This window comes from Opisthorchis viverrini (genome assembly GCF_000715545.1).
Source record: "Opisthorchis viverrini unplaced genomic scaffold opera_v5_58, whole genome shotgun sequence".
NCBI classification, from domain to species: Eukaryota; Metazoa; Platyhelminthes; class Trematoda; order Opisthorchiida; family Opisthorchiidae; genus Opisthorchis; species Opisthorchis viverrini.
In genome coordinates, this window is record NW_008751716.1 from 437,051 (window position 1) to 464,967 (window position 27,917).

Genomic DNA, 27,917 nt, shown 5'->3' on the forward strand with positions numbered 1-27,917 from the left:
GCAAATCACATGCATCGAGTAAAGGTACAAAATGTCATTATCGTAACGAATGAGACGCTTGAGGAAACTTTCTACACGTGTTAAATAGCGAAATTCCGTGACTTTTTTCACAGACTGTATATTTCACTCGACTGTAGTGTACAGTGTCACCATTATTACTTAACTCTACATGCTCGGCGGTTTATCGTGATATTCTCCACCCTAAGCGAATAAAACGAGCACAGTCATGGCAAATATCGACAATAGGCTCTGTTGAACAGGAACATATGGAATATAACCCCCTGAGCTGGTTAATGTCGCCAACAAAATCTCGCTAAGTGTAGAATAAAAGCGTCACTGCTTCCATTCATCCAAGTTTTTGCCAAAAATTTTTGAAAAACTGCGAGGAGATAAATCGTCACTTGGCCGGAAAAAAGTTACGTCACTTGCTGCTTTTAAAAGCCCTTTTTCCTGTCTTGAAATAGTACAACGAGATGAGCAAAATTCTTGGTGGGTTAGCAGAAAATTGTTGCTCGTGGTAGAAAAACTTTACTTCCTGTTTGTCATCATCATCAATGACGCCGATACTGATGCTGAACACCAGTGCTTCACAGCTTCACAACAACATTGATCAACCTGAAAACCCAATGAAACCTAGTTTTGGCCCGGCATGTTGCTTAAAATTTGATTATATAAATTCCACGCAGTTTCATTGTTAAAACATAAAAAATAACAGTGGTGAGACGCAAACGACAGGCCAATCTTCGTGTTATTTTGGGTCATGTTCTCAGAGCCTTCTCTTGGGTCTTTCGTCATATTTGCTCTCGAGAAGAGCCACAGCACTGGCATACGGGTAAGTTCCTTCCACAGTTCCGTCGCACGCGTCAGGTTTGCTCTCAACAGTCACACCGAGATAGTGCTCATCGGCCAGGCCCACAGAATCCAGGATTAGGGCACACGAAATTCCCTTTATGAACTCAATGGCTCGGCAGTTGCGACGTATGGCGCAAGCGAAACGACAATTATCGATCTCGTAGGCAAGATTTGTTAGTCTGTTGAATGAGGAACAATGGATCAATTAAACGTTTGAATAACACTGTCACAAAACTCTCGCATGCATACACGACAGTTTTCTACCGTTTGTTCAAATGCCATTAACAGAAGCATGTGTGCTCACACAGTCCTTCAATTACCACGATGGCTTGCGAGCAATACACCTTATTAGTACAAACTTCGGTCGAATTTGTCGACTGTCTCCATGGTTTGGCACTGAAAACGGATATAAATAGCGACCCCAAATTTTTTTCACGTGAGAGTTTCCGGCCAGTAGCGGCTTATAAGCAGCTTCGTCAACGCACATCTACACAGGATATTTGGCCACTCATTCTTCACTCATGCAATTCACATGTCATGCAACGACTGGTTTCTCGAGTGATGGCATCACAGATGGGAGTACCACTATCTTGTGAATTTATTCTCCCTCTGCCCTACTTACACTTTGTTAGTAGTGTGAGATTTGGAAATTTTCAACCGAAGTTTCATACTCTGTATGAAAGCAATTTGTAGGAGTGTGCCGGCCATCCTAACGACAATAGAAATGCGGATGGCTGTCAGCTCTTTGTCATTTAACTGGTGCTTACGACCAACCGATGTACAAATGACTCCAACCAATTTCTGCCCTACTCTTTGTTAGTAGTGTGAGATTTGGAAATTTTCAACTGAAGTTTCATACTCTGTATGAAAGCAATTTGTAGGAGTGTGCCGGCCATCCTAACGACAATAGAGATGTGGATGGCTGTCAGCTCTTTGTCATTTAACTGGTGCTTACGACCAACCGATGTACAAATGACTCCAACCAATTTCACCGACGCGGGTCAAATTGGTTTGCCGAAGTGCGTACCTTCAAATAGAAAATTAGGGCGACTAGGTGAAGAAACCGCTCCGTAATAAGAGAACACTGTTGGTTAGTGCCATGTGATCTGTTTGAACCGAGTCCTTTGAAATGGGTTTTTGAACCTCTGAACCCGTACTGTAGCACTTTCTACTGGATTGGGAAGAATAAACAGCTATTCTTGTACACCCGAACTGGAAAAGAAAAGACAACCATTTTAGTTAATATTCTTCCCTAGTGCGAATAGCAACGTTCAGAAGAAACCTCAGACATGGTCGAGGTAATTTATCTTTGTTTAGCTGTCTAATGTTGTGTGTTGTTAGCGAGCTCTTCCATGATCGGATACAGTCCTTTGCTTCTGTGAATTGGTCAGTTCCTGTGAGAAACTGAGCTTTCAACTCTTTCAGTACTTGCTTGCTTCCTCTGATATGCGATTGCCTAATGTCGTCACTAATGGCGATTTTTCTGAAAAATGTTCACTTATTTTACTACTTTTCTCATCCTTGCTATTGATTTACTGCTATGCATGTGGCTGTGATAAACAATATGGTGATTTTAATTAACTACCTGTCCATATAAAAGGAAGTTGAGGTTAGATTGAGAGATATCGTTCAGGTATTCCCCACATCCATTTGCTATGACGAAAAAGGAAGAACACCGCGCTAGACAGGCTTGTGTGTCAAAAGTATCACACTCTGATTTTCCCCTTTGTTGACATAGCTACAGAGGGGATAAATTTCAAGTGAATTCATGGAGGGTAGTAAAAGTAGCAAGCTAAGCTATGCGTGACTCCTACAGCTGGCCGAACTTTTCTCGTCATATAAATATGAGAACCCCGATTGGGAGAATTTTTGTAATGGCCTTACCAAGACGGAGAAAATATATCGTGCGAGAAAATCGTTTGTTTCCCTGGATTGCTTCTCTTGGAATGAATCGTACTCCTTGCGACGGAAAGTATTATTAACCGACCCGTTGGGTTCACTTATACGACTTGCTACTGTTCAGGAGGGGAACCTATTTTTGGAGACATTAGTACATACCGTTTGTGCAGTGAGAATAACAACAGCACGTTGTTATGATCCTACGAGTCCATGATTGGTCGTAGTCGAAGCTGCTTGATTTTTAATCTTGCTGCTAGAACATACACTGACTGATAGTTTGACCGCAACACAGGAATGTCAAAACTCCAATAGAAGGCTGACGTTTTGCGGTGGTCACCAACATTCTCCCTCGTAGTTGGATAATTTGATATATTTTTTCATAGCCCAGAAGACACTTCAGTCGGCAACTTAACGATTCACTTACTTCCCGTAATCGCTGGCTGAGTTCACACCGTAGAAATAGTTTTGAACACATTGATTCGATTCACTCTCAGCACCAAAAGTGCACTGTTGACCCAATTCACTATCCGCTCCGTAAGTGAATCGACTTGCTGGGTCTGCGGCTGAACGTCTGTGGATATTTGTACCCCAGCCATCGCAAGCGCCCACATCGAATTCCTGCATGCCTTGCACGACAAGCTGTCCGGCTGCGTCTTTTTCGCACGCTTTCAGTTCTCCGTCGGACATACATGCTGAGTGTTTTGGGTCAATGATGGTCTTGGAGTAATCGTCTAGTTCAGAACTGGAAAAGCAAGCGTGAGGAGAGAATTGTCGGAACAAACATCGCAAACTCCATTGCATTTGTATCATGTGTATAATAATCCCCTTGTGAGCTCCGGGGAATTCCCAGGACTATATATCGGCGTTACGGAACATTTATGGGACAATAGTTCCGACTCCGGTGCTCCACTTCCCATAACATGAAGCCCGATGTGTTAAGAATGTGTATCTGAGTGTACCGTCGAACGCTTGGACTGTTCAGATGCACTAAAGAGGCTAAGCTCGAACCTACAGCTGGATAAAGTAGTCTATGTGAACTCACCGATGCACAAAAATGTGACCAAATAGGACATAACCCCTGAATACGGCCAAACAAAACAAAGGAATTCAAAGGGCATTCGAAGCCTGTGCACATTTTGTCTACATAGTTTGTTGGAACTGAACACAATCATTCGAAGGGAAAGCATGTTTTACTTCGAAACAAAATCCTAATGGATAGTTGGAATATTAGCTGTCAAAGCATGTGGTCGGACGCAAGGTTTCAGCACGCATCGGTTCAGTAATGGTTCCAGTGGCGTGGGCCGTGGAGATCCTGTAGACCTGAACGTCAAGCATCGGTCTTAACAAAGTCGTTCCAGATTTTCAACTTACCATCTGGACGGCAATGCCACCGGCGAATCAATTTATTTAAGTAAAACTTCCATGAGCTGGAAATATCCCAGGGAATAAGGGGTATGCTTCTGTGATGACTCTCAACATGTGCTGGCTCAAACTCTGTCATCCAAATAAGGTCACTTCGGCTTCAATCTATTGACCACTGGAACACGCACCCACCAAACGCTTTGAAGTTATAGTTAACCCCAAGTAGGTGTGGTTTCCTATGTAACCGGTCGTTGACTTAGTTTCGGAAGGGGTTGGTAGACAGTCTGTAGTTTCCAAGTGGGCAACGTTTTGACTTTTACAGGAAAGCTCCATCAGGCCGAATGGGCATGCCACCAATTTGGAAAAGTTTTGGGGCAGACGGGGTAAGACGTCTTCAGATGAGCACACTAGATCAGTGTTGAGTGTCAGTTAAAGGGTCTTGTCGGTTGGTATGGTGTCCTAAATTTTACGGTTGATGGGTTGATTGGAATTTCAAATTATATTCTATCAGGTTCGGTTCATTAATCAGCCAGCGAACGGTGTTTTAAGTGCCACTGGCAAATTTCGTCGATGTGCCTGGGCTTGAAAGTGATATGACAATTTAGTTGTGAGAGTGGGGTCCGCTGATGGTCGGAGGGGTTGCCTGAAAATTCATTGATCACGTGAAGTATCTGGCAATTACAAGCCTTGTGCTTAAAATTAACCCGGATGCTTAACCTCAGATTAAAAAGGGAATGTTGCTTTTGATCTGGCCTAGAAGACTTTATTTACCCGTCAATGTTTCCCCTTTAACTACGAACATCTAGCCAGCGCTATTGTGTAAGTATTGCCCGAATTATAGTTAAATCAAGCCCCAATGGAGGTTTTGTCCAGTTGGTGGGGTCACTCTGCTCCGAGAAGCACTGCACGGCTGGTTCACCCTTATTGGGAATCATCAGAAGTGTACTTCTTACAAAACTCCAGGGAGATTCGATGTTTTCCACTGTGGATAAAACAGCTCTGCGGCTTCCATCACAGGGTAAAACCTCCACTGAAAATAAAGCATCCGCGACTCTACTTTTTCAAGCTGAGAAACTCCAGTTGAACTGCATTTTGTCGGAACAAGATGCAAATATACAGTGCTCCTCTCGAATAGGGCTCGCCATCACGAATGGACAAAATCGCGATATTATTAGACACACTCTGTCTGGTTCCTCAAACAAACTAATCTTGATCATAATTGGATGCGTTCCCAAGAATGCACAAGCGTCTTACAATGCCAGTTTTATGGAATGGATGAGTTCTGTCGCCACTCGTTGAATTATCGAAAAATTGGTCAAAAGCGCAAACTTCAATTAACCCGTCGACATTCATGATAGTACATGCGTCTAAATAAACGACTTTTGAATGCTTACCCATCATGGTAACTATATCAGGTTATGACTGAACATCCGAAACCCTAATTCGCAGTACGGACTGGTGTATCCACAGAAGATACTTCTGAGTCTGGACCACTACCATCTTGGATGCAACTCTCTTAAGGGGCATTTCACCACTCGCAGTTGAAACGAAAGTAAGGCTGGTTCAGTCCTCATCCTTCTTCTAAACACAATATTTTCGGCAACACGCTGTCTGAGAGGATGTCACTGTATTTAGATGCCCTCACCTTGGTGTATGGGTATGTTCTGAGAAACTAGCCAGTTACCAGCTTAAACCGGACAAAGATAACTAGAATTCCTAAAGGTGTAATGTGTCCCAATTAGGCTCAGAAGAACACGGTTTTGCTCTTTCTTTTTGTGTTCGGATGACGGTATGGTTGAATCATGAAAAATCAATCCATACAAGTACTTTCTTCCATATTGTGACACGGTGGGTTTCCGGTCTGGATATTTGGGAATTCAGTCCATCCCAAAAATATTTAGTGTCATTGGCTTATAAGAAGTGACAGTATTCCATCCCCGGGGCTACAAGACAGCCATGCACCTAAGAGACGTCATAACAGTTAGACAGTTTCGTCGATCCTGATTGCCTTTCGCCAGTTTTTTTTGTTAGAAGGGAGTAAATTTGGCTTGATTGAATCGCACAAGTTTGTTCCTATATGAATGGGTGTATTTCAGTAACAATGAAAATGCTTATCAACAATTCTCATTGACATCAATACGGCTTGGTCGCCGCAAAAGAGAGCTACTGAACATCTTATGTGATACACTGTTGTGGTCCAAACCGAAACGCTTGGGTGTGTCGGTGCTACTCACTTTCCAGGATGGGAACCAGGTGATCCTCACTGTGCCTGGTTGGAGACACTACAAGATGTGGCTGCCAACCGATGTCAGTGGCGTTGTCAGTTTCTATCCAAACTGCCTGAGTGAATGTCTGGAGGTATAGGCACCTCGGAATGATTGTGATAAGCTAGCACTAAGTCTCTTCCCCGTCTACCTTTACTCTTTTCTTTACAATAAGGCTTTCAAATAGATCATGGTTGTACGACAGTGAAGCATCGGTGTTGAAAACTTATGTCATGTTGTCGATGATGCTGATGACGATGATGGTGCACGCTGTTTGAAAAATACGGAGCTGTGGGTAATTTTAAATATAATGAAAAAACCGGACTCAGTCAGATATCAAGTTCCATTTTATTAGGTTCTGGATGAGTTCAGAAAGTGAAGACCTTGTTTTAACTATCTTCCTGTCATGAGCTTTCCTCTGGACCACATACCTTTCTATATCTGCTTCTATGTTGGGGTCAGTGGTCCACTCATTCACAGTCGTTGAGAATTGTCCTTGCATGCGTTTGTTTTGAGTTCATCGTACCTAGAGCATGCCTAAGCAGTGAGTGGTATGTGATTCCGTTCGGTTATGCTGTGCATAGATCGTTCTGCTAACTGAAACACAAGAAATAACCGGCGACGTCAGAACTTAACGCATGTTCATTCCTTGCTCAAAAACGGTTCTGCAAGTACGTTTCATCTGCAGTTTTTATCTGAGGTGCTGCTCTCTTGCGCCAAAAAACATCGGAGTTCATACATGTGATGCCATTTTTCTAAAGATTGTACCAAGCATTGTCAGTTAGTAGCTCGGGATTTCAAGGCAATGAGACATCTCACTAATAAAGACTGCTCACGTTAGCTTGAAGTGTCTGAAAGTCTCAACCATAGAAGACCAACCCAGGAGCTATCCTAAGCATTGAAATCAGTCAGCCATCACAAGTCTTCGAGACTAAGAAGGAATGTCGCAACGAATATGCTCTTTCGTTGGTCGGCTAGCTGGATCTCGCGTCACCCAGTCTGAACTACAGCATAATTGGAAGATTGTATTAAGAGGATTCCCACCATATTCCTTGCCGAATGTCTGCCTGATGGAACTACAAATACTGACGAATACAATAAAGTACATTCTTCACATTTTCAATCTAAAGTTCCACTCAGAAAATTTGGGACAGTAAGGAATCATGACTGTTCAACCATTTCATCTTTGATCCATTTCTTGAATCTAGCGAGGAGCTGCAATTTCAAGGTTTACTTTTAGTTTTATAACGCTCATTTAGAGCCTAATTATATTTATCCATATCGTGTCTCCGAGTTCCACTGTATGATGCTTTCGCTCTGTAGAGAATCCTCGGCCAGTTATTCCGATTAGACCACGAACCTACATCCCCTACAAGACTTCTACATGTGAGTGAATCAAAGCATCAATAAATCTTGCTTACTTACGAAGCTTAGGGGGCAGACTTAAACTACACGTCGAAAAGGAAATAAACAAAAGCGTTTAACGCAAAATAAACCAATTTGCACACTAGGGTTATCGGAAGATTCAGCTGAATACCATCCAAAATCCACCTTATAAAATTCTTTATCTGAATCTGTTGCACTAACACAGATCAATGTTTCATCTGATACGATATCGCAGTGTACTTTCTTGATGAAACACTCACCTGGTTGAGAACGGAGGTAGCTCAAGAATTTCTTACAGTTTGTGTTCATCAGGTTGATGGAAACTAGGGAATTGCGCCCACCTGATTAGCCGGAACAAGGGCAAAACCGATCGTGTACCAAAAGGTTTTCGATAATCTCATCAGTAGTTTGTTTCCAGGAAAGATACCTTGCAAGAAATGCCTTACTGGCCAGTATTTGGGCACAGACTGGACCTCCTCTTCCTAATCAAACCACCATAACTTACTGTGGTATGCAGTCGGGAAAGTATCGTCCTTTGAAAAATACAGGAATCTCACATGGTTCTTTGCTGACGGTGTGGCGGATGTAGCGCGTTTGCCTTATCAACCTCTGGGCGAAAAAAGGAAATAATACAATAGAACAATAGGAAGCATTTCATGAAGTACTGTATCAAAGCCTGGGAGTAGCTCAGAATGCAAATAAATGTAGCTCCTTGCCTGAATATTAAGCCCTCTCTCACCTAGCCTAATTGACCATAAGTGAAGCAAACGACAAGCTTGAGATTTTGAACTGCAGCTTGCATGTCAAGTCATTCTGTGATCGAAAAGACTTAGAGGCACTGTACAGCTGCTTCAATCATGTTAAGAATCACGGGCACCGGGATTCTGACGAATCGCTGGGGAATTCAAGCCCGTGACCTTCCGGTTAGTGACCAAACAGCGCAGGCCTCTAAACAGTCATCGAGATAAGTTCGATTGAAACAGACAGTCCAAGTTTTATTGGAATCGATCAATGATAACATCCTGAAATAAATCTAGCCAAGCAAAGTGAGTCACACAGAGACCTAATTCTGTAAGTCGGGTCTCACTAAGGGCACTCCAAGATTACATAATCAGCTTCATCCCTATCTTTTATTCCTTCCTTCTCTACAACATTTTCACTTCGAATTCTACACCATTCCGGATAGGCTTGAAGAACAGCACCGTTCTCGATAGTCGCTGCTTTGACACACCTTGAATCACAGTTTATGGGGCTGAATATTCCATTACACAACCAAACGCCTAGTTCGTTGACATCGAGACTTTTACGGTCACCATCTGATTCACTTGACACGTGACCTAGATTCGGAGCTGTTGGGTTTCCCAGCCACACCAAAAATCCTTATGCGGTGGCACCGGTCACTGTGGCATCTGGCTGCTGATTAATTGAGATGTAGGAAGGACGAAAATTTGTCGGTTCATAATGGGACAGAAATGGATAAACACGATAGAAGCACCGGTTATCTGACGTCACCAAGTACCTAACAAACGACTGTTTGTGCCTCAGCCTAACAGACAAGGTGAATTTACACGGGGCCGAAACGGCAGTGTGTTTAAAGTCACCACAGTTCGAATACCCATCCTCTGATGTGACTATAGTGTTTAGTTTGAAACAGCTGGAGCTATATACACAATCTCTCTCGTAGTCTTTACGAGCAGAATTATCATTTGTTATGGCTAAGTTTCATACGCTGGTCGGCAGAAAAGTGGAACGAGCGCCATTTGAAATCAACATGGTTTTAACAGGGACAAAGTCCTATCGCATTTTGCTCCATAAACGGGATGTTTTACCGGAACTATAATTCGGAAGCATATTTTTTAATAAGTTAGACAGTGGTGACTTGGGATACGTACTCCTGGAATATAGTTTATCAAGATGATGAGTAGAATTGTGTTTGTAGTTGACAGAGAGAACTAACTGGGCACTCACCGACTCGTTTACGTAATCATTCTGCGGACGCGTGGCGATACATTCTCCGTCCGTTTGCCAAGACGCTGGCGTCGGGCAATCACACAGGCGTCGACGTGTTCGAGTACAGCTTGATCGAACACATGCACCCCATGGTCCCCATTCACACCAATTTCCAGGCCTTACGTCAACTTTGCATGATTCCAGTTTGACATATAAATCTGATCGTTGGGCATTTAGCACTCCGAAATAGAGATAGAATGAAATCGTGGACAACAATAAGGATAACATGATAACGGTTTAGGGTATGGTGGTCAAATGGCGTGCAAACTGCACATTCAAAATTCAGATCGATATCTAGCAGTGTGGTACGCGATCACGATTGGGCAGTCACGCAGACTGGTTGAAAGGCCAAAACTGCCAACTTGTTTGAACTGTCCACACACTTTTGACAAAGTACGTTTTCCGTGGATACTTCATATCCCCATTTTGGCAGCATCGACACCGGTTCGATAAATTCGCAGCAGACGATAGCTGCGGTTCAGATCTCATGGATTTCAGTAGAAAAAAATGGATTCGCAACGCGATGGATATTGCTATTAAAACATAAAAGATTCGGTTTCCCTAGCTCATCTTAGAGCTATCAAAGATTTAAGAAGTACATGGCGCAGCGTAGCAAACGGATAGGCTAACCAAGTGATTCTCACCAATCAGAAGGTAAGTTTGTCAGGACTTTGAGGTACTATTTGAATCTATGCACCTCTAGATAATGCATGGTAGGGCCATTTGGTTTTCCATAGTTGGCTACACGCTAAATGAAACAACAATCATTGAAACTGCGGATAACATCTGTTTGAAATTTGAAACACTACCCTGCAGCTAACCAAAAATTGAATTATAAATTACTAGTTTATTCGAATAGGTTGCTCGTTAATGTCAGCCAGTAAAACAGCTTCCGGGAACGTCGGGGGAATGAGTCTAGAAACACACAGTCCCTGAATTTTCAAACAGATGGGTCGTTGAATTTCATTTCCAGGTTTTGATTCGGGCTTTTCTCGTGTTTCTAGATAAACAATCTCTTTTGCAATCACTTTTCCCTTGTGCTTCGTGTGGCCACCGAGAAAGGGTAAGAGCAACACGGGCGTGGCCTTTCGGGGATTGTAACGTTCCAGCCCCAAAGAGGACTTGAGTGACGTGCTGGGGGTGGAGTACAATTCAGCTAGTAATGGCTTTGAAGACTATCTCTAAGGTATGAACAGAGGTCGCCATGGATGCCGCAGAGGGAGCCATATACGTGACGCTGGACCCCCTAGCCATGGAACAGTCCAAGGATTCCAGTTTCGAATGTGGGAGAGATAAATGGATATTGTGTAGTATTAGCAGCTGTTGTTAAACCAGTTCGCCGATTGCTTGTCACCAGTACTTAGCTCTCAGCTGTGGGCGGCGGGAACAACTGGCCTCTCTGGTATAAAAGAAGCACGGGAGATGTCGTTAATTAGATTAAAACCGCAGGGATAGCAGAACAAGCCATCGATGGAGAATGTGCGAATAGAGATGTACCAGCTGACAGAAGAACCGATCAACTTAAAGACAGGAAGAGATAACGCATTCACACCGGTAAGCGTTACAACCATGGCAGAATGGATGCCGCTGCAAGCAGGAACCTGCTAATCAGCATGGTCAACTTTCAAGATTACTGTGTTGTTATTGCGGATGAACCTTCTCTCTTTCAGTATTCCGCTAGTGCAGTTGGGACCTTTCAGAGTGAGGAATACTCTTCTGGTTTTTCCCATGAATCGAGTGACGAATCCCCATGTCACCCGGGCGATTTCGATCATACTACCTGCTTCAGGTACCAATCTACCTTTAATATCAGGTCCACAGACAGGCACAAGATGCGCTTGCAGTTTGGGACCTTAGTGAGGAATACTCTTCTGGTTTTTCCCATGAATCGAGTGACGAATCCCCATGTCACCCGGGCGATTTCGATCATACTACCTGCTTCAGGTACCAATCTACCTTTAATATCAGGTCCACAGACAGGCACAAGATGCGCTTGCAGTTGGTATAATAGATGAAGCTAGTAGTACACATATGGATTGCCGTTGGTATTATTTGAGAAAGTGACGGAAAATCATCGATTTTGTGTTGGTTTACGCCGTTCGAATAAGTTGACCCGAAATCAGACCCTCTCAGACGCATGAACTTTTGATTCGCCCCGGAACTGCCGATAGTTCACTGTGTTTGGCTTGTGCCCTGGTTAGTGACAATTTGTCACCAACTCAGGAAAAAGGCGTTAGCATTTGGGAACATCCAATAGCAAATAAGGAGGGTGCCATTTCATTCGCAGGATCACCGGACACATTCCAATGTCCAAGGCTCCGTTTATCGAAGGGGTTCAAAAATGTCACCGTGTATGGAGACGAAATCTTTGAGTATAGTGACTGATTGCCGGAACAAGCTGCGCACATTCTGTGTTAGAAGTATTCGGAAAGCCGACTTGCATCATTAAAAGGCCAAGACACAGCTCGTTCGGAAATCAGCGGCACTACTCGGCCCAAGTGTGATCAGATAGCAAATATGCAGACAGAAGGAGAACACTGATCGAACCTATCCTCCGTGAGAAGCAGTTTGTGATGTTCCGAAACCGCATGAAGAATAAATGGTCACTCATTTGCAAGATACCAATGACAACTCACCTTCCTCGCTTCCATGCATGCATCGCAGCTATCAAGTAAGGTGAAACTCGCTGTTACCCTATCCTATGCCAGATTGCAAGTTTGGTTATGATCTCGTCCAGCCTGTGCTATTGCATTACGACGAGCCATGGTTCTGTTCGATTTTACTGCCCTAATACGAAATTGGAGATTTCTTTCACCGGAAAGAAATTTTGCCACGCGTCTCACGGAAATTTTGAAAACAGTTCTGAGATGCGGTAAGGTACAGCTTGTTCGTTGGCACAAAAGCTTCCAGAGTAAAATGTCGGGAACTCCCATTTCGTGGGTCGTATCCTATTCACACCTAAAATGCGGTCAGTTGTTTGCCGTGGCCACGAAACCGTTTGGTCAGCAAGATTCACCAGGAATTTTTGTAGATACATTTAATATCTGCTTACGACCAACTGATTTGAGAGGGACAGTTGTGCACATGGAACAAAGGAGGGAATTAGCGGGTTTCCACCAATGAATGCACAATACCTGAATAGTCTTGTAGCAGCAAAGTTGTGATAACTCCAATTGATTCGCCGTAAACACCCAGAGAATTTCTCAGCGTCCGGTTTGTGAGGTGGCTGTGTCAAGACGATATTATATAACTTCATCCTTTCCATTTCTTGTGTCGGGCCACATCTGCTGATTTAATTGAATTGAGAATTTGCTTTTCAGCCATGTGGTCGTAGCCGGCCAAAATGTTCAGAGCAAGACGGACCCTATCCTGGTCAATCCAACGTTGATTTGACAAGGGACAACAGACTAACCCATTTTTATTTGAAGTCGCTGTCACAAAGAGCTAGTGAAATATATAAAGCAAACTCCGGTAGAAAAAATAAAACCACTGCTCTACTCCTCTTACCGTAATCAAATCCACTGATGACTTGTAACCTTATGGTTGGAAGATAGCCGCTTCAACGAAATTATCACTACGAAGCCCCAAGCACTCGAACAGTCATTTGATTCTACAGCCGAATCTGTCAAAATGGCGCGAGCGTACAAAACCTTGAGCAAGTAGCGGCGAGACCTTGTGCGCCATCTTGTGAGACTCGGATAGCCTACAGGGCACTAGTCCCAAGGCGCCATCGGGTTACAAATGGTCCTGATTTCTTATTCCTAATTCGAAAAGGAAAAATTCAGCGGGGAATACCCGATCATCTTTATCTATACAGTCGATCTCCATATAGAACATCCCTCGGAATTAAGTTCATATACCGAGTGGTGTTGATCACATTAAGTAAAACGAGACATCACCGGCTGAAGAAATTGACTTTGTGAACGGTGTTGCTATCAAGCAACCCATGCATCCGCTCGTATCATAGCTGTGGCACAGTATTCATGTCCGAGTTCCCCTCAGACACGGGCGTCTTATTATATTGCTTAGCTGTGATCAGTCTAAAATGATGAGAAGCCAAACTACTGTGTTGTCGATCGTGAGCAATTCAGTCTACGCACCAGACCGCACTCAAAGATGAACAGTGGATACCCCCTCATTGAGGTTTACACGTACGTCACCTCTACGGTGGTCTACCATTGGCCTCCCACACCCAAAATGTTCCTGTAATGATTAGTCTTCTCAAACCTATCTAGCCATAGACTTGACGTCTACCATGTTCTGAAGAGTAAATTTTTTAAAATTTATTTGTCTTTTTCCTCGGGCCGACAGCTTGCCGATATTACATTCGCAGTTGATAGGAGGTTATGCTTGAATCAGACGCATTCATGTATCAAATCAAATAAACCGTACATCCGGCGCAATATATTCGACAATACATTCAGTGAATTGACCTCAAACTCCTGTACGTATCAAGTAACTGCTATTCACAAAACTATATGGAGCAAGTGTCAACTTTCCAGAGAAGAGAATCTTACCCGGAAAAATGAATGGATTAGATTAATGAAAGGATTATGAATACCAGCGTGAGGTTGCGGGACAACCAATGGACTGCGGGGTATCCTGCTAAAATGGCTATAAGAAGCGGATGTGAGCAGTCTCCAGCGGGCTGACAGATATAACTGGCAGCAGAGCGTAGTGGAGTTCGCTGTCCAGCGTCTTATGCTACGAGAATGTTCTACTCAAGGTTATTCATAAGTTTGTTGACGGTTGTATTCTCTTCCCCTGTTCTCTTCACAAAAATTGAGAAAGGTTACCCCCCAAGTGCCAGTTTGCTAAAACACCTTCCAGCGGAATCCCAAGGAACGTCTTCGTTGACTTCGAAGTAGGTAGGCATTTTGATGCTTGTTCCAACTTTATAAAACAGGTACTTTCCAACCTTGTTCACGCTCCCCACCAGTCTCTTAATAGGGTCGACTGTTTCATGTATTCATTCGAAACGCAAACTTTTACCCGTCTAAATTTTCATTTACGGTAATTCCGTGATCCCTTAGTTGGTGCGCTTCCCAGTCAAACCAACCCCCGTCAGTCCTCGCGTATCGCTAGTGTGTAAAGAATTTGTTAATGGATATTTCGGACCAACTTCTTTATAACGCACATCGAAGTATCCTATCATTGTATTCTTGTAAATCAGTTACCTCAGGGTGCGAAAATCTCCAGACAAGTTGAGTTAAAGCACTAGCACCACAGATAGTCGAAAAGTTCACCGAGGAAAAAAATAGGGCTTCAGGAACTCACAACTAAACGAAAGTTTATCGAAAGCGGTGCTGATATTACCGATTGTCTGAGCATCTGTAAGGTGCAGGAAATTCTCGAATGACAAAAACCCCACTTTGCAGGCTGGATTTTATTCCTGGTACGACCTCCCAAATAAATCTCAATAAAAATACACAGATTAAGGGAGCGCGTTATCGATACAATCGATCGCCTTTTTGTCGAAGTGGAAACTAAACCTGCGACCTCGAACATACTTAACACCCATTTCCTTAAGAGTGCATGCGGATCAACGTTCAACCCTCAACCAGATATTTTCTGCGACACCTGGCAGATAGATGGACAAGTTTGTTACCTGGGCAGCTGTATCAATCCCGGTGGTCTCGCGAAAGATTATATTTCTATCAGGATTTGGAAGGCCAGAGCAGCTTTTGAGAAACTGCGTCACCTGTGGCTCAGGCGTGACATCGGCTTATCCATCAAGGATCGAGTTTACAATGCTGCGGTGCGCTCCATATTACTATACGGGTCGGGAATCTCGCCGCTGCGGGCCGAGGACGTCAAGGATTTTCAGTGTTCGACTATCGATGTCTTCGGAGCATTGCCCGAATCTGGTGGGAAAACCAGATAAGCAATGCTGAAGTCGAATGGCATTCGGAAGGAATAACTCACTCTCGAAAGATGAACTGATCACGCTGCATAGGTTGCGCTGGCTTGGCTACATGCTGCGTATGCCAGTCGACTGACTTCCCCGAAGGGCACTTTTCGCACAGCCACATGGAGGGTGGAAGAGAGCCAGAGGCAGCCAAGTATGAAAGCCATTACCAGCAAATTCAGCTGCGCTGGTAGTTGACGTCTTCCCGGATGGGGACCCCGAGACGGGGTACATCAACGGTTAGAGACATTGTCAGACATGACCCAGTCGCGCTCTCAATGGCGCTTGTGCATCCGAGCTATTGCCTACAATGCATAGCTCCCTTCCCAATCCCCCCACTTCACAGTGCTGTATTTGCGCACCAACTTATCAGCTCCCGCCTCCAATGCGCAGCTACCTACCCCACCTCCCTAAATCATCGGTGAACGAAACTGTGACAGCTAAAACCACTGTACGACAAGTGCGCGGACAAGTACAGCTGACAATAATATGATGATTGGGACTGGCTAGCACGAAACTAAAACCGGTGAGCTAAAAGTAACATTGTGGTTCGGCTGCAAACCCTTAGCTGGTTGAAAAGTGTTGTGCTATATATGGGCCAGGGAATACAGAATACATACGGAGAGCATGTCAAAAAGATTTATCCCCCTCATAAGGCACAACGCGACATAAGCAACTTAGTAACCGCGATCGATATGACCTGAAAGCATCTGACCATACAACTAGCTCGCATTTGGTTCAACATCTTTCGTAAGTTGATCTGTTTTTGGACACTGGTTGATCAGCAGCTCGTAATTTTGACCTACAACGTTTAGTGTAGGTATTGCAGCAACCAAACTACGCTCAAAAATTGACGGAACGCTTATTTATTCCTAGTACGGTCTTGGGTGTCCGGTCGTACAGTTACTGGTGTAAATAGCCATGGAAACCTGGTGACCAAATCACCGCTGACTTTTCACAGAAGCCGATATAAAGTAAATACAATACAATGGTAAATGCACCGAGAAGCTGATTAAGACAATTCTGTACAAAAAACAACAGGATAAAAGTTGCGACAAAATGCGAGTAATCGAAAGCGAACAACGGAAAGAGAAGGCGGACAACAACCACATCATTCGTTGACTTCAACGGGATTCCCTTCACCACCCGATTCAGGACATGTGAGATTCTCACGGGATGGAGAAGGTGCCTCCTTTATGTTGTCAGAGGATACCTGTGAGTCTTCAGGCAGTTTCGTCTGACTGTCCGCGCTCGATAAGGAATCAACCATGTGTTCTGGAGTCACGGAAGCATTAACCGGGGGTGGCACACTATCTTCAACCTGATCTAGTCCAGAGGAAGATGGGAGCTGTGGCGACGAGCCTGACTCATGTTCGCAAGATGAAGGATCAAGTTTCAACTTTTTCGGCGGACGCGGTCGAGGTTTTCGGCCACCAACCCGAGGATCCACATCAGTTAACCTAGGACGACCACGCTTGCGCTTTGGGGTAGATTCGGTATTTTTCTCACTTGCTTGTGACTGAGCGGCCTCAGACGAGTTTGGAAGCGCAGTCTGATTCGGTGGCGTATCTTCCGCCGTACTGACATCTGATAACTCTTCTTTCTTTTTACGAGCCTTTCGTTTTGGCTTCGGTTTCGCCTCCGCTTCATCATCTGTGGCAGAGGGAGTATCGGAACGTCTCCTGTACTTACGGGGCCTTTTACTGGCTGATTCAGCTTTAGTCCGGGAGGCCGTAGAACCACGTCGACCTTTGCGACTGTTGTTACTCCTCTTCCTTGTGGGGGTTTCACTCTTAGATTCCGGCGTACACAATGGACATTCCCAACGACCGTCTGGGATGTCTTCAAGCCCGACACAGAATGCATGGTATCCACGGTCACATCGATCGCAAAACATCATCTGATCTTCGTGGCCAGAATCAGAACACTCCACACAACGCTTGCACTCCATACAGGACCATTGGTAGCTGAAAAGAGATGAAACAGTGTAGCTAGAGCATTGTCCATTGAAAGAAATTACGATACTCTGTGTTGAACGCAGTGCTAGCTAACGATATAGGACAAAAATTCCTGGAGGAAGCACCATATATGTGAAGAGGAAATTCGACGACTAAACCGAAGTTTGCCAGGACGTTGGGTCATTTCCAACCTAACGCACCACATATCTACCCGAATATTAAAAGAAATAATGAAGTCCGTATTTTTCGTCCCACTAACTCTGAGTTCAAAACACCAATGGACGATATGTGATACATCTCAACATTCCGATTCTACGATGACTCCCTGGCACAAGAGTCCCCAATTCGAAACAACTATTCATTGTGATCTTTCGGTTGAAGGAACACTACACTCTTCGACAGCCCACAATTGGTTTCGCAATTCTCGAAGCTCGTCAGGAAGGCACGGTCCCGGAGTTTCCCAAAAGGCTGTGCTATCCCTTTTAATTTGTCAATTTGCGTGCGGCAACGACCAATTGAATGTTGTCTTTCGGTGGATCCACAGCTCCTTTTTCTAGCAAATAGGAAAAGCAGTTCGTGTATGATTTTCCTATATGGCTGAGTTGACTTGTCCGGTAAGTCTAGTTTGTGTACGGCTTACTGCTAGAACCCGTGATGCAAGTCAAAGATTAACTATTTACCTGTTGCTCTTCCCATCTTGATGGTTTCATCGAAAGAACCAAGCGAACAATGAACACAAGTGACATGAGACAGAAGTTTTACGCCTTACGGTATGTGAGTTCACTTCGAATTCTGCCATTCGGATGATTAAGAGGTAACACCAACCGAATTCATTGTAAGATAGAAAGCCATCATAACAAAAAAAATACTTTATAAATCAAATGATCAGTTACGGATGCTGAGTGCTTTAGTTCCTCATCACAATATCAAACCCTTGATTATTACTGTCTTTCGGCCTCGGGGAACGTATAGCTCGCGATTTGGATTTCGGTCAGCAGCTTATGATGATACAAGTTAAGTTAAGTTTAATTTTGTTGAGGACGACAGCAGAGTTGTCCAAAGGGCAGTCAACCTGGTGTTGGAAAGCTGGTTATCCGAGGTGGCGAAAAGTGATGAGAGCATCCAAATTTTAGTTAGATCGTTTAGAGCTCATCAACTGACATGTGCGGAAAAACTCAGCTGGTCGTTCCCAGCTCAATCAGACGGTCACACGGAGAATACAGGCATTATGAAGTATTGGTCAAACCAGTGCACCATACGCCCCTTGGCTCACTTCGTTGTCATGTAGACAAAGATATCGAACCCAGATGCTTCGATAGGCAAGTTCAAGTCAAAAAACTAACCTGCGCAAGGAGGAAGTAGCCGACTCATAAAACAGGCAATTAATACACTTATAATGCAGCAATGATTGAGATGGGTCGTAAAAATAGCTCTAAATTTTGGGGGAAAGATTTTCAAACCCGAAAACAATCTCCTCACTTGCCCGGAACACAAAACATCACAAAGAAGATTCCATTGAACATTGACACGGGTTTACTGGTCCATTTTCACCAGTATTGTTGCTTTAATAACCCGCTAGATTAGTAAGCTTGTCTGAACCCCACATGAATGGCATTTACAAATCGATAAGCGTAGTGATATTCTGAAAAATTTGGAAACGTACAACACTTGAAGTACGTACTGAGGGCAGAAAACAGGGATACCTGGTGAATTCCACTTCACCATCCACCCAACAAAATTCCAGCAGGTAAGGCTCAGTCCCACATGAGGAGCGCTTTCAGATTCACAACATTTTCTCCATATGATGAACTGCCTAGTAAAGAAGACTTCCGGGCAAAGGCCGTCTATGAACTCCTTTATTCCAGTAAAATACAGCACATAAGCCAAGAACTTTACTTCATTTTACTGGTAGTTGTTCTATGAGTGCTGGTCATTCTTTTATGGTGGTGTGACTCCAGTTGGCCCATTACAGTAGCCGCCCACCGTGTTCCGCAACTTGAGGCCTCTCTGGGCAACATATCCGGTTGGAGAATAACACAAATGAGAGATCCGGCTGGAATTCAGTTGAGTATCCCGTTAACGCCAACTTGATTGGCGGATGAGTGTACGACTGCGTGTAATGTGTTGTTTAAATAGAACATATGGTCGAGGGAAACTCGGGAACTAGCTGCCTACCTAATGAGGTTCAAGGGCGAAACCGGTAGTGAGACGTGAAAGAGCTTTCAGCAGCCTAAAAAATAGCGCTATGTCAAGATAATACATTGTGTTACGGTATGTATGTAACGTGAGATACAGCAAATAATAAAGAAATTGAGTAAGACTTGAAATTCACCCGGCAGTCATAAGAAGCTGTGGAGTTAGATGGTCAGACCGAACAGGAACCTCTCAAAGGGACCACTTTGACCGGGTCACACGGGTGGCACCTAGAGAGAGGGATCACTGCACGTATATATTGTATACGGCTGTATCCATTACCTATCAACTGAGATTTCATGTGCTCGGAAAAAATGGAGGGTCACATTGCCGCTCCCACTTATGGAGAGACTGTTTTTCCGCTTGCATGCTGTACAGTGGCACGGTGACCCAGGCACCACCACGAAGCTGCTCATTTCCAGGTTTACAGCAAATACACACACACTGACCTATGACATCATTATCACATCTTTTTTCAGAACTTATCCACTCAAAACTCTGCATGCGCTGCGCCGTACTTTCTGACTGGATAGACAATTTGATAAAGTGTGTCGCAGGAAATAATGGCGTGTGGGTCAGGTAAGGTTGGACGGCAGCAGTGGCAATCTGCCCGGTTGCCCAAGCCTAGACAGGGGAAATTGAGAAGCAGAGGTCGGGTTCGAACCACAGACCTTCCGGTCAGTAAACTCGCATTCTAACCGTTTGGTCCATCTAGCCCCCGCGATCTCATAACGTTTGGTCCATCTCGCCCCCGCGATCTCATAACTTCAGACTATCGACCGCATCCACAGACATACTACACAAGCTATATCTACCTTAAAAACGGTTATTACTACTTGGAATAAGCTGTTTTGACATGGACTTCCTCTCAAAATGAGGTATGACTATGACTCACCAGCTGGAGGTCCAGTTGATTCGAATTTCACACTAAAATGTAGCTTGTTGACGTTGAATATCTATGGAGGGTATGAAATGTTCATTCTCCTACCCTACTTATCAATGTCGCCCTTTTTTGCAGCACCGTACGTTCGGTGCTTGTAACTGACAGCTGAGGTCACACAACAATGAGATGAGCATCCAATTTCCCATACACTGGAAAACAAGAAGAAGCCCAGCTTGATCAGATATCAGCAAAACACGAGCCTTGAACGTTATCAAGACAAAATATTTCACGAAAAGCCAGTGGAGCGACGGTTCAAAAGAGAGGATAGCTGTGAACACCCCAGTGCTGATGAGGTAGTTGGTTTCCTTCAAATTGTCCAGCAGAGCCTTTCAATTCTAATTGGGCTGGCCAAACGTCTGAATTTGTTCATTTGTAGATGTGCTACTAAATATAGTTGGAATATTAGTAATCAGAAGTTCTCAGCACGGGACCCCTTGAAAACATATTGGTTGTAAGCTCATTGGGAAGACAAGTGAGTAAAAAGAAACCTCACTGTTCACTTGGTTGTCACAACATAGACAACTGGACCACAATGGGCACACAAAATATAAAAACAAGAAGGCAAATGTGTAGGGAAATCTACCCTTTTGGTATAGCAGTCACCCCTTCCCGCCAAGTATGATCTTTATACCGACAGATGACCACGATCGTAATCTGTTTAGCTGGTTTTATAAAACATTCGNTTCCCGCCAATATGATCTTTATACCGACAGATGACCACGATCGTAATCTGTTTAGCTGGTTTTATAAAACATTCGGATGTGTTGTAGTTTTTACTCGAGTCTTTCTAAGAAACATACAGGTTGGCTATTCCTGAGGACTCAAGTAAATGGAACTGAAGGCTTTCACGGAAGCCCGTCAAGCTAGTGTACTAGCATATCTCACCGGCATCAGTGCAAGGCTATTGCAAAAATTAAAGATCCACTTGGGATGAATCAAAATATTAAACTCCAACCCGATATAGGACGTTGGAAACAGTTGTATATGATGGACTTTCTGTTGAATGAATGCAAAATGCGTTGGTGACTATTCGTGGTTTTGCAGTCCCTCCCAAAAAGAAACTCTCCTTGTCGATGAGACAAGAATACTACAGCAAGGGTATCGCTTCTACTTTCGCGCTTTTACGGGAGAATAGGTTTGGAATTTCAATTTGTCATCCCAAAAACGACTCCGAATATAAGATACCACCTTCAGGCACGAGTTGCGCAATGTTGAGTTATATTTTGTTGAAATAACTTACGCAGATACTTTAAACAAAACTGTAAGCAGCAGATGTGATAAGGCTACGTCTAACAGAACGAACTCACTCATGATACCTGCAACAATAATGAGTGCAGATGAAATACATCTTCGTAAAAGTATGAATAAGTAGGACGAGCGGTGTACCGCGGGGAAAACATACCTTTTAACAGCAACCAACATGGACTCTGATATGTCCAAACACTTCGGATGCCCAGTGTGACCGCATTCGGAACAACGAATGTACGTCTTAGTCTCCTGTTTGCACACAACACACTGAGCCGACTGAACACCATCACTTTGCTTGCTGGGTGTATTCGACTGACTGTTCAGGCGGTTGGAATTTGTTGGACTTGGCGTAACCGGGGTGCTATCGGATACCGCCAAACGTCTGCGTTAAGGAGATAAAAGGACAATGTAGGGAGAACGAAAAAAAGGTCAAACGCGTCACCAACAAAATAAGACCCACGCAGAGCTACATACTCGGCTGTAGAATCCTTCTTCACCTCTTTATTCAACGCAGTGACACTGAGGTTTGATGACTCATTGACCATTGATTGCTTTTGTTGATCTTCTACGTCATTGGAGTCCACGAATGAACTGTCCTGCACTCCTCCATGCGAGCCAACATCCGTGGTTTGTGGAGGGACAACTCGCGGCTGGAGTGAGCCGAACCGAAGGTTTGTCGGCAGTGGAGGTGGAGCCTTATGTCGCCGGCTTGGTTGAGAGTAGATACAACGCGATAAAGGTAGCCGCATCAGCTGCTCAGGAGTATATACCTCGTAATGTTCAGCAAACTGACCAGGAATCACGGCTACTGGATAAGCACCGTTCGGATGTTTATCATGCTCCAACAGTTTGTAACCCGGTTGGGGGAAGTGGATTTGCATTGTTTGTAAATCCCAGTAACATCGCCGCGATGTGAACCGATCAGTGACCAGACGATGATTGTAATCAGCAGCTGAATCCAAAGCACGCCGTCGCGCTGCCTCTGCTCTTGCCTCTCCGCGTTCGATTCTTGCGGCCTAAAGAAAAAATAATCCCCGTGAGGTTACCTCCAAAAAAGCCACTTCCCTCTCCAGAAAAGGCGAACAAAAAAGGAATATGTACACATAGAACCACTCTGCAAGCTACCACCTCAACATGAACCACTTTCAAACCAAAGAAATCATCCATAGTTCAGTGAGATGTCGATCACTGAATGACAGAACTAAGGGGGGGCTAGAAGAAGGTCAATACAGATGGCTAGATGAGGGACTGTTCAGTGACATTTCGAAGGCTCTTCAGGAGCAGTACTTTCGATATATCGTCGACCTACCTTGATATAGAAGTACCAAAGGCAGCTAGTTATCAAAGGCCAAGCACCTTGTGTAATCGGCTGCTGGGGTACTGCAAGCAAGCATCCGGCACAAAAACACAATACAAATGGGAGTGAGTCACAATTTATTCCCAAAGGAGAAATCGAAAACATGGGTGGAGAAAACTAGCCTTTATTTTCCTTTGGTCGCCTTTCAATAGAGATAATACACGAGAGGTTGGCATACCTTGAGTAACCCGGGGGTGTGCTTACTTTTTTTGTGTGAGTAACTGTGTCCAACTAAGCATCTTACCTCGTATTGGCGTTTCTGTATTTCGGCTGCCTTCTGAAACCGTCGTCGACGAAATAAGTCACTCAAGAGAGTATGAACTTCCGGATAATCTGATTGCAATAGTTTCATCACTTCATCCGTACGCAGAGCAGTTAAACCTAAATCGGCCCGACCAACAGGCACAAGTCCCTCTTGCTGAAGCCATGAACGTTCGTAGGCATCCATCGTACGGCGAGTTAGATCAGGGTACTTGCGTTTGAATGATTTGATCTGATTAATGGAAAAGAAACGAATGAATAAATGCAAAGCAATCAATATGCTAGTGGGCTTCAAATCTGTCTCCAATAATAAATGTCAAACGTACCTCGACAAAGACCTCACCTTATGCCTGTAATAAACCTCCAAAATTTCGCGATTTTCCTCCATTGTTTGGTACAAAAAAAGTTTGTTTTACTAAGGGATCTGTGTGAAAATAGTGAGGATATTCAAGTCGTTGGGTTCGAAGACGTCAGAACACTGGCGATTGTGGGGTGTCTAAGAACGTCCCCATTCTGCTAGTCACATAGCAGAATGCGTCGTGGCATCCATACATCGTGTGAATATTGTGTAAGGGATCTCGCAGTAAAACCCATTTGTCCTAAATTATACGGGTCGTTTTCGGCAGGCAACGGCTGAGTGGAATTCCGCACACGCCAACTGGAATGTGGCATTTTCGAACGGACACAAAGAACACGGAGTTGGATGAGAATATCACCATCATACAAACGTGTTAGCAGATTAAATGACTTTAGCCACACTTCGCGGGCGATAGCTCTAGGCGCTAGCAAGCGGTGCTAGAGCAATGGCTGCCCAAGGAATGACTGCCCCATCCGTACAACACGGAGATTTCAGTGCAGGTACATACGTGAATAGCGGGATGCAAATGGCAACAGTATAGCAGCACAGCATTCACGTGAACAGAGGCGGCTTGTTTGTGAAATGACTAATGAATACTAGTAAGCATTCAGCTTTGATACCAGTTAGGTGTCTAGCTGCTATTCTACATGTGCTTTGTAGGATTCCTGACTTTCAGAAGAAATTACACCTGCTTCTCCAGTAGAATGAGCTCCGGATAACTCACCACTTAGAGGTAACCTGTGCCTGTTGTTTTGGTGTTAAAGTAGGCTCATGTAACTCCAACATTCTCTCGAATATGCTGTCAAAAGCAGTCTTCAAGCTTCTCGGCCTTATATCTTACGGACTTGAATCAGCTCATCGCAGCAGAATGATGGGCCTACCGGATATCCGTCGAGGCCCTTGCACGTACCTAGGTGAAAATCCTGAAATTATCTCGAAGAACTGAACACAGACCCAGTCGGACCAACAAGGGATAATGGGGTGCGCAACAGAAGGCTCAGTACATTGCTGCGACACAACTGGTCCGAAACGGATTGAACGAATAACACGATAAATAGAACGGAATTATGGAGGAGTTCAGAACATGCAAATATGTCGGAATTTTCGGTCTTTTCTGGGCACATTAGAGTTTTGCAGAAATAGCAAGTGTTACTTATGGTTGCAGTCTCCTCTACAGCCCGTGTCGTTTTACTACAGCTTCACCAATAATAGGAATAAATCCATTTAAGCTCACAAACACACTATAATCTAAGAAATACCATCAGTTCATATGCAATCAGTCGCAGCGTGTCACTGGAAGTATAATGCAACGCAGTTGGTACAATTTTGAATGCATCCAAGGGATGCATTTTTATTCCTGATTTTGTTTCCGTTTTGTTTAGTCCACGACGGAATCGTAAAGTACCCGCCACAGATGAGCTACAAACGGCTGTGCTTGACTGCTCTGTGCCCTGCAATCGTGGGCTTTTGCTGTATTGAGACTACATAAAAACCACCGTAGTGCATGGCTCGTTTCTGTGGTTCTTCAAACGGCACATAGGGCGGATAAAAGACGTGGCTCGCCGTGCCGAAGCGGATATATGGGCAAATGGGTTGCAACCACACGTTGACAACACTAATCAATTAACTTGAATTAACTTTGGTGAACGTCCTTCAGATGACATTTAGGACGATGAAGCTGCGATGTGACGAGATGGCTCAGTGGTTAGAGCGCGAATTTACCGACCGGAAGATCCGTGTTTTGAACCCGGCCTCTGCATCTCGACTTCCCTTGTCTAGGCTTGGACAACCTGACAGTATCCCAGCCCTCGTGCTTCCTTCAAGTGGCACGGCAGCAAGGCACCGAAAAGGTGTTGCACCTGAACAATTATTTATATATTTTATTTTATTGATGCACAAATACGCAACCCTTTCGGCTGAAACGGAAACCCGGGTATTCAATTTCAGGTGGAAGAAAACCACAGACGTTTTGCCAAAGTACCATGCCCTTTCAATACTGGGAAGAACGAACTGGTGATCACGGTAGCATCAAAAAAGACCAGTTGAATAACGCACGTTTTCAATTAATTAAATGAATAGAATGGTGTACAGTCGTTTCCTGAAGGCATGTGCGAACATGTACTTCTCAAAGATCCACAAAGCAATACAGATAGCTAGCGGTTTGTAGCGAAAATACCTAATGGCCGAAATGACTAAAAACTAGCAAATTAATCCAGGTTATCACCCATTGAATGACCAATCAGGTGAAACTGATTTCGTTACCATCAACTGTTTGGAAACGCTTTGATGGTGGTTCTATCAAAATAGATTTTAGGAAACGTCCCTTGAGATCAAATACTATCAAAACCAAAACGCTAACCTCATTATTTTCGTGTCTGGGTTTCATCCAAACTGAAGCTTTACGAAATGTTTAATGTGCCGCACACACGCACAAATTAAACACTCAGAATGCACAGGGGCTCCTTTGTTTGGTGTGACCCTTTTAGGGCTATCTGGACTAGTCATTGAAGGAAAAAACAATCATGCCATCCTGGCACCAGCACCCCGTTCGGGAGAGTTTACATAGACTTAAAAGAGAAAGCAACTGCTTCACTAGATGAATAGACGCACGGTACATCAAGTTGAAGAATATGCACACATTCTTGTACAGCAGTGAAAAAAGAAGTGGATTAGGCTATTACATGGAACCGCAATGAAAATACAATGACTATATACAACATCAGATTACAACTTACAAGCAATTAATGGGCAGATGCCGCTTAACCAAAATGATGAACACGTTCATATACTCATTATAATGTCCCGTCGGGCAGCTCATCAAGCCATCCATTCAACCTATTCCTGGATTCATCCCAACACAGTGTCAACCACGCATGCTTGTACCATCCAGTGCGGAACACCAAATGTGCAATCGACCGGCGCACACTAATCACAAGTGGGATCTAATGCAGTAACTGTTGAAATTCGACTAACGAAAACACGACGGTTGAGTTACGTGCTAGACTTAGTATGTCGATGGGTCAATGCTTATTAACAACAGGTAATGGACGATTATTCTCCAAAGGTATAAGAAACTTCTGCTAGACAAACTGGACTGACTGGAGGATATTTGGTTCGGTGAATGGAGTGGCGCATAAGACTGGCGCTGATACCAACTGCAAGTTCAAAAGCAACATCGTTTGAATCAATAGGCTTCATGGAAAACGACCGAGCCCTTAAACAACACACAAGTTTACTGAACCTTGGGAAAGAAATACGTTACAAACGGACTCGAACGCAGGCACATTAATTAAAACGAAAAAGGTTAAAAAAATTTTAAGTAAGCTGGTGAACTTAATGAGCATTCAGTTGCCACATCTCAAAAGCGTCCCCGTGAGACCCGTAGGTGATTTCACTCGTAGGGAGCTTAAACTTCACACGTCTATGTTAAGCGTGGAAGCGAATAACGTATACACCAATATCGTTTATATTCGTCAACAAATACAGACGAAAACGCAGGTTGAGCATGACGCGGTGAGTTCGACCTAACCTTTAAATAGTCCGCCAACAGCTCCTGTACCATGTAGGATTCCTTGTTTTTATCGTTTGGAGATTCAGAGTCACTGTCGGCCCAATCGTACTCGAATATCTCTTCCATGGACACCGGTTCGGTAATACTGGCGAAAGAGGCAACGCGAGATAGCATAGTTTCCGATTTGATACGAGCATCGCGGCGGCTACTCGTCAAGGGTTGTGTTGTTGTGGGTTGGGAATCGCCCTACAGTCAAAAAAAGTATGATTTATGTGATCGACACACCTTACCTGGCCCGAATTCTGGTCGAGATCTGCATCCACACACCTACTCAACGGAGTCCCTGGAAGTGTATCCATGCTGTTCTCCAAGTCGGACAGTAGCAAGTCCGAATCCGTTCGATTCAT

The 27,917-nt window shown here is 44.0% G+C and overlaps 1 protein-coding gene across 1 annotated transcript; it reads right to left on the bottom strand.

The window, feature by feature from the left end:
- Window positions 1-593: 593 nt before the first annotated feature.
- On the bottom strand, window positions 594-27,917 carry T265_03909 (hypothetical protein; the record flags this gene model as incomplete). Its single annotated transcript, XM_009168510.1, has 11 exons — window positions 594-1,031; window positions 3,176-3,493; window positions 8,269-8,372; window positions 9,732-9,952; window positions 15,774-15,882; window positions 16,805-17,648; window positions 22,178-22,405; window positions 22,498-23,039; window positions 23,625-23,873; window positions 27,529-27,756; window positions 27,801-27,917. The coding sequence occupies 11 exons, from the start codon at window positions 27,915-27,917 to the stop codon at window positions 767-769; spliced, it is 3,225 nt and encodes a 1,074-aa protein (XP_009166774.1).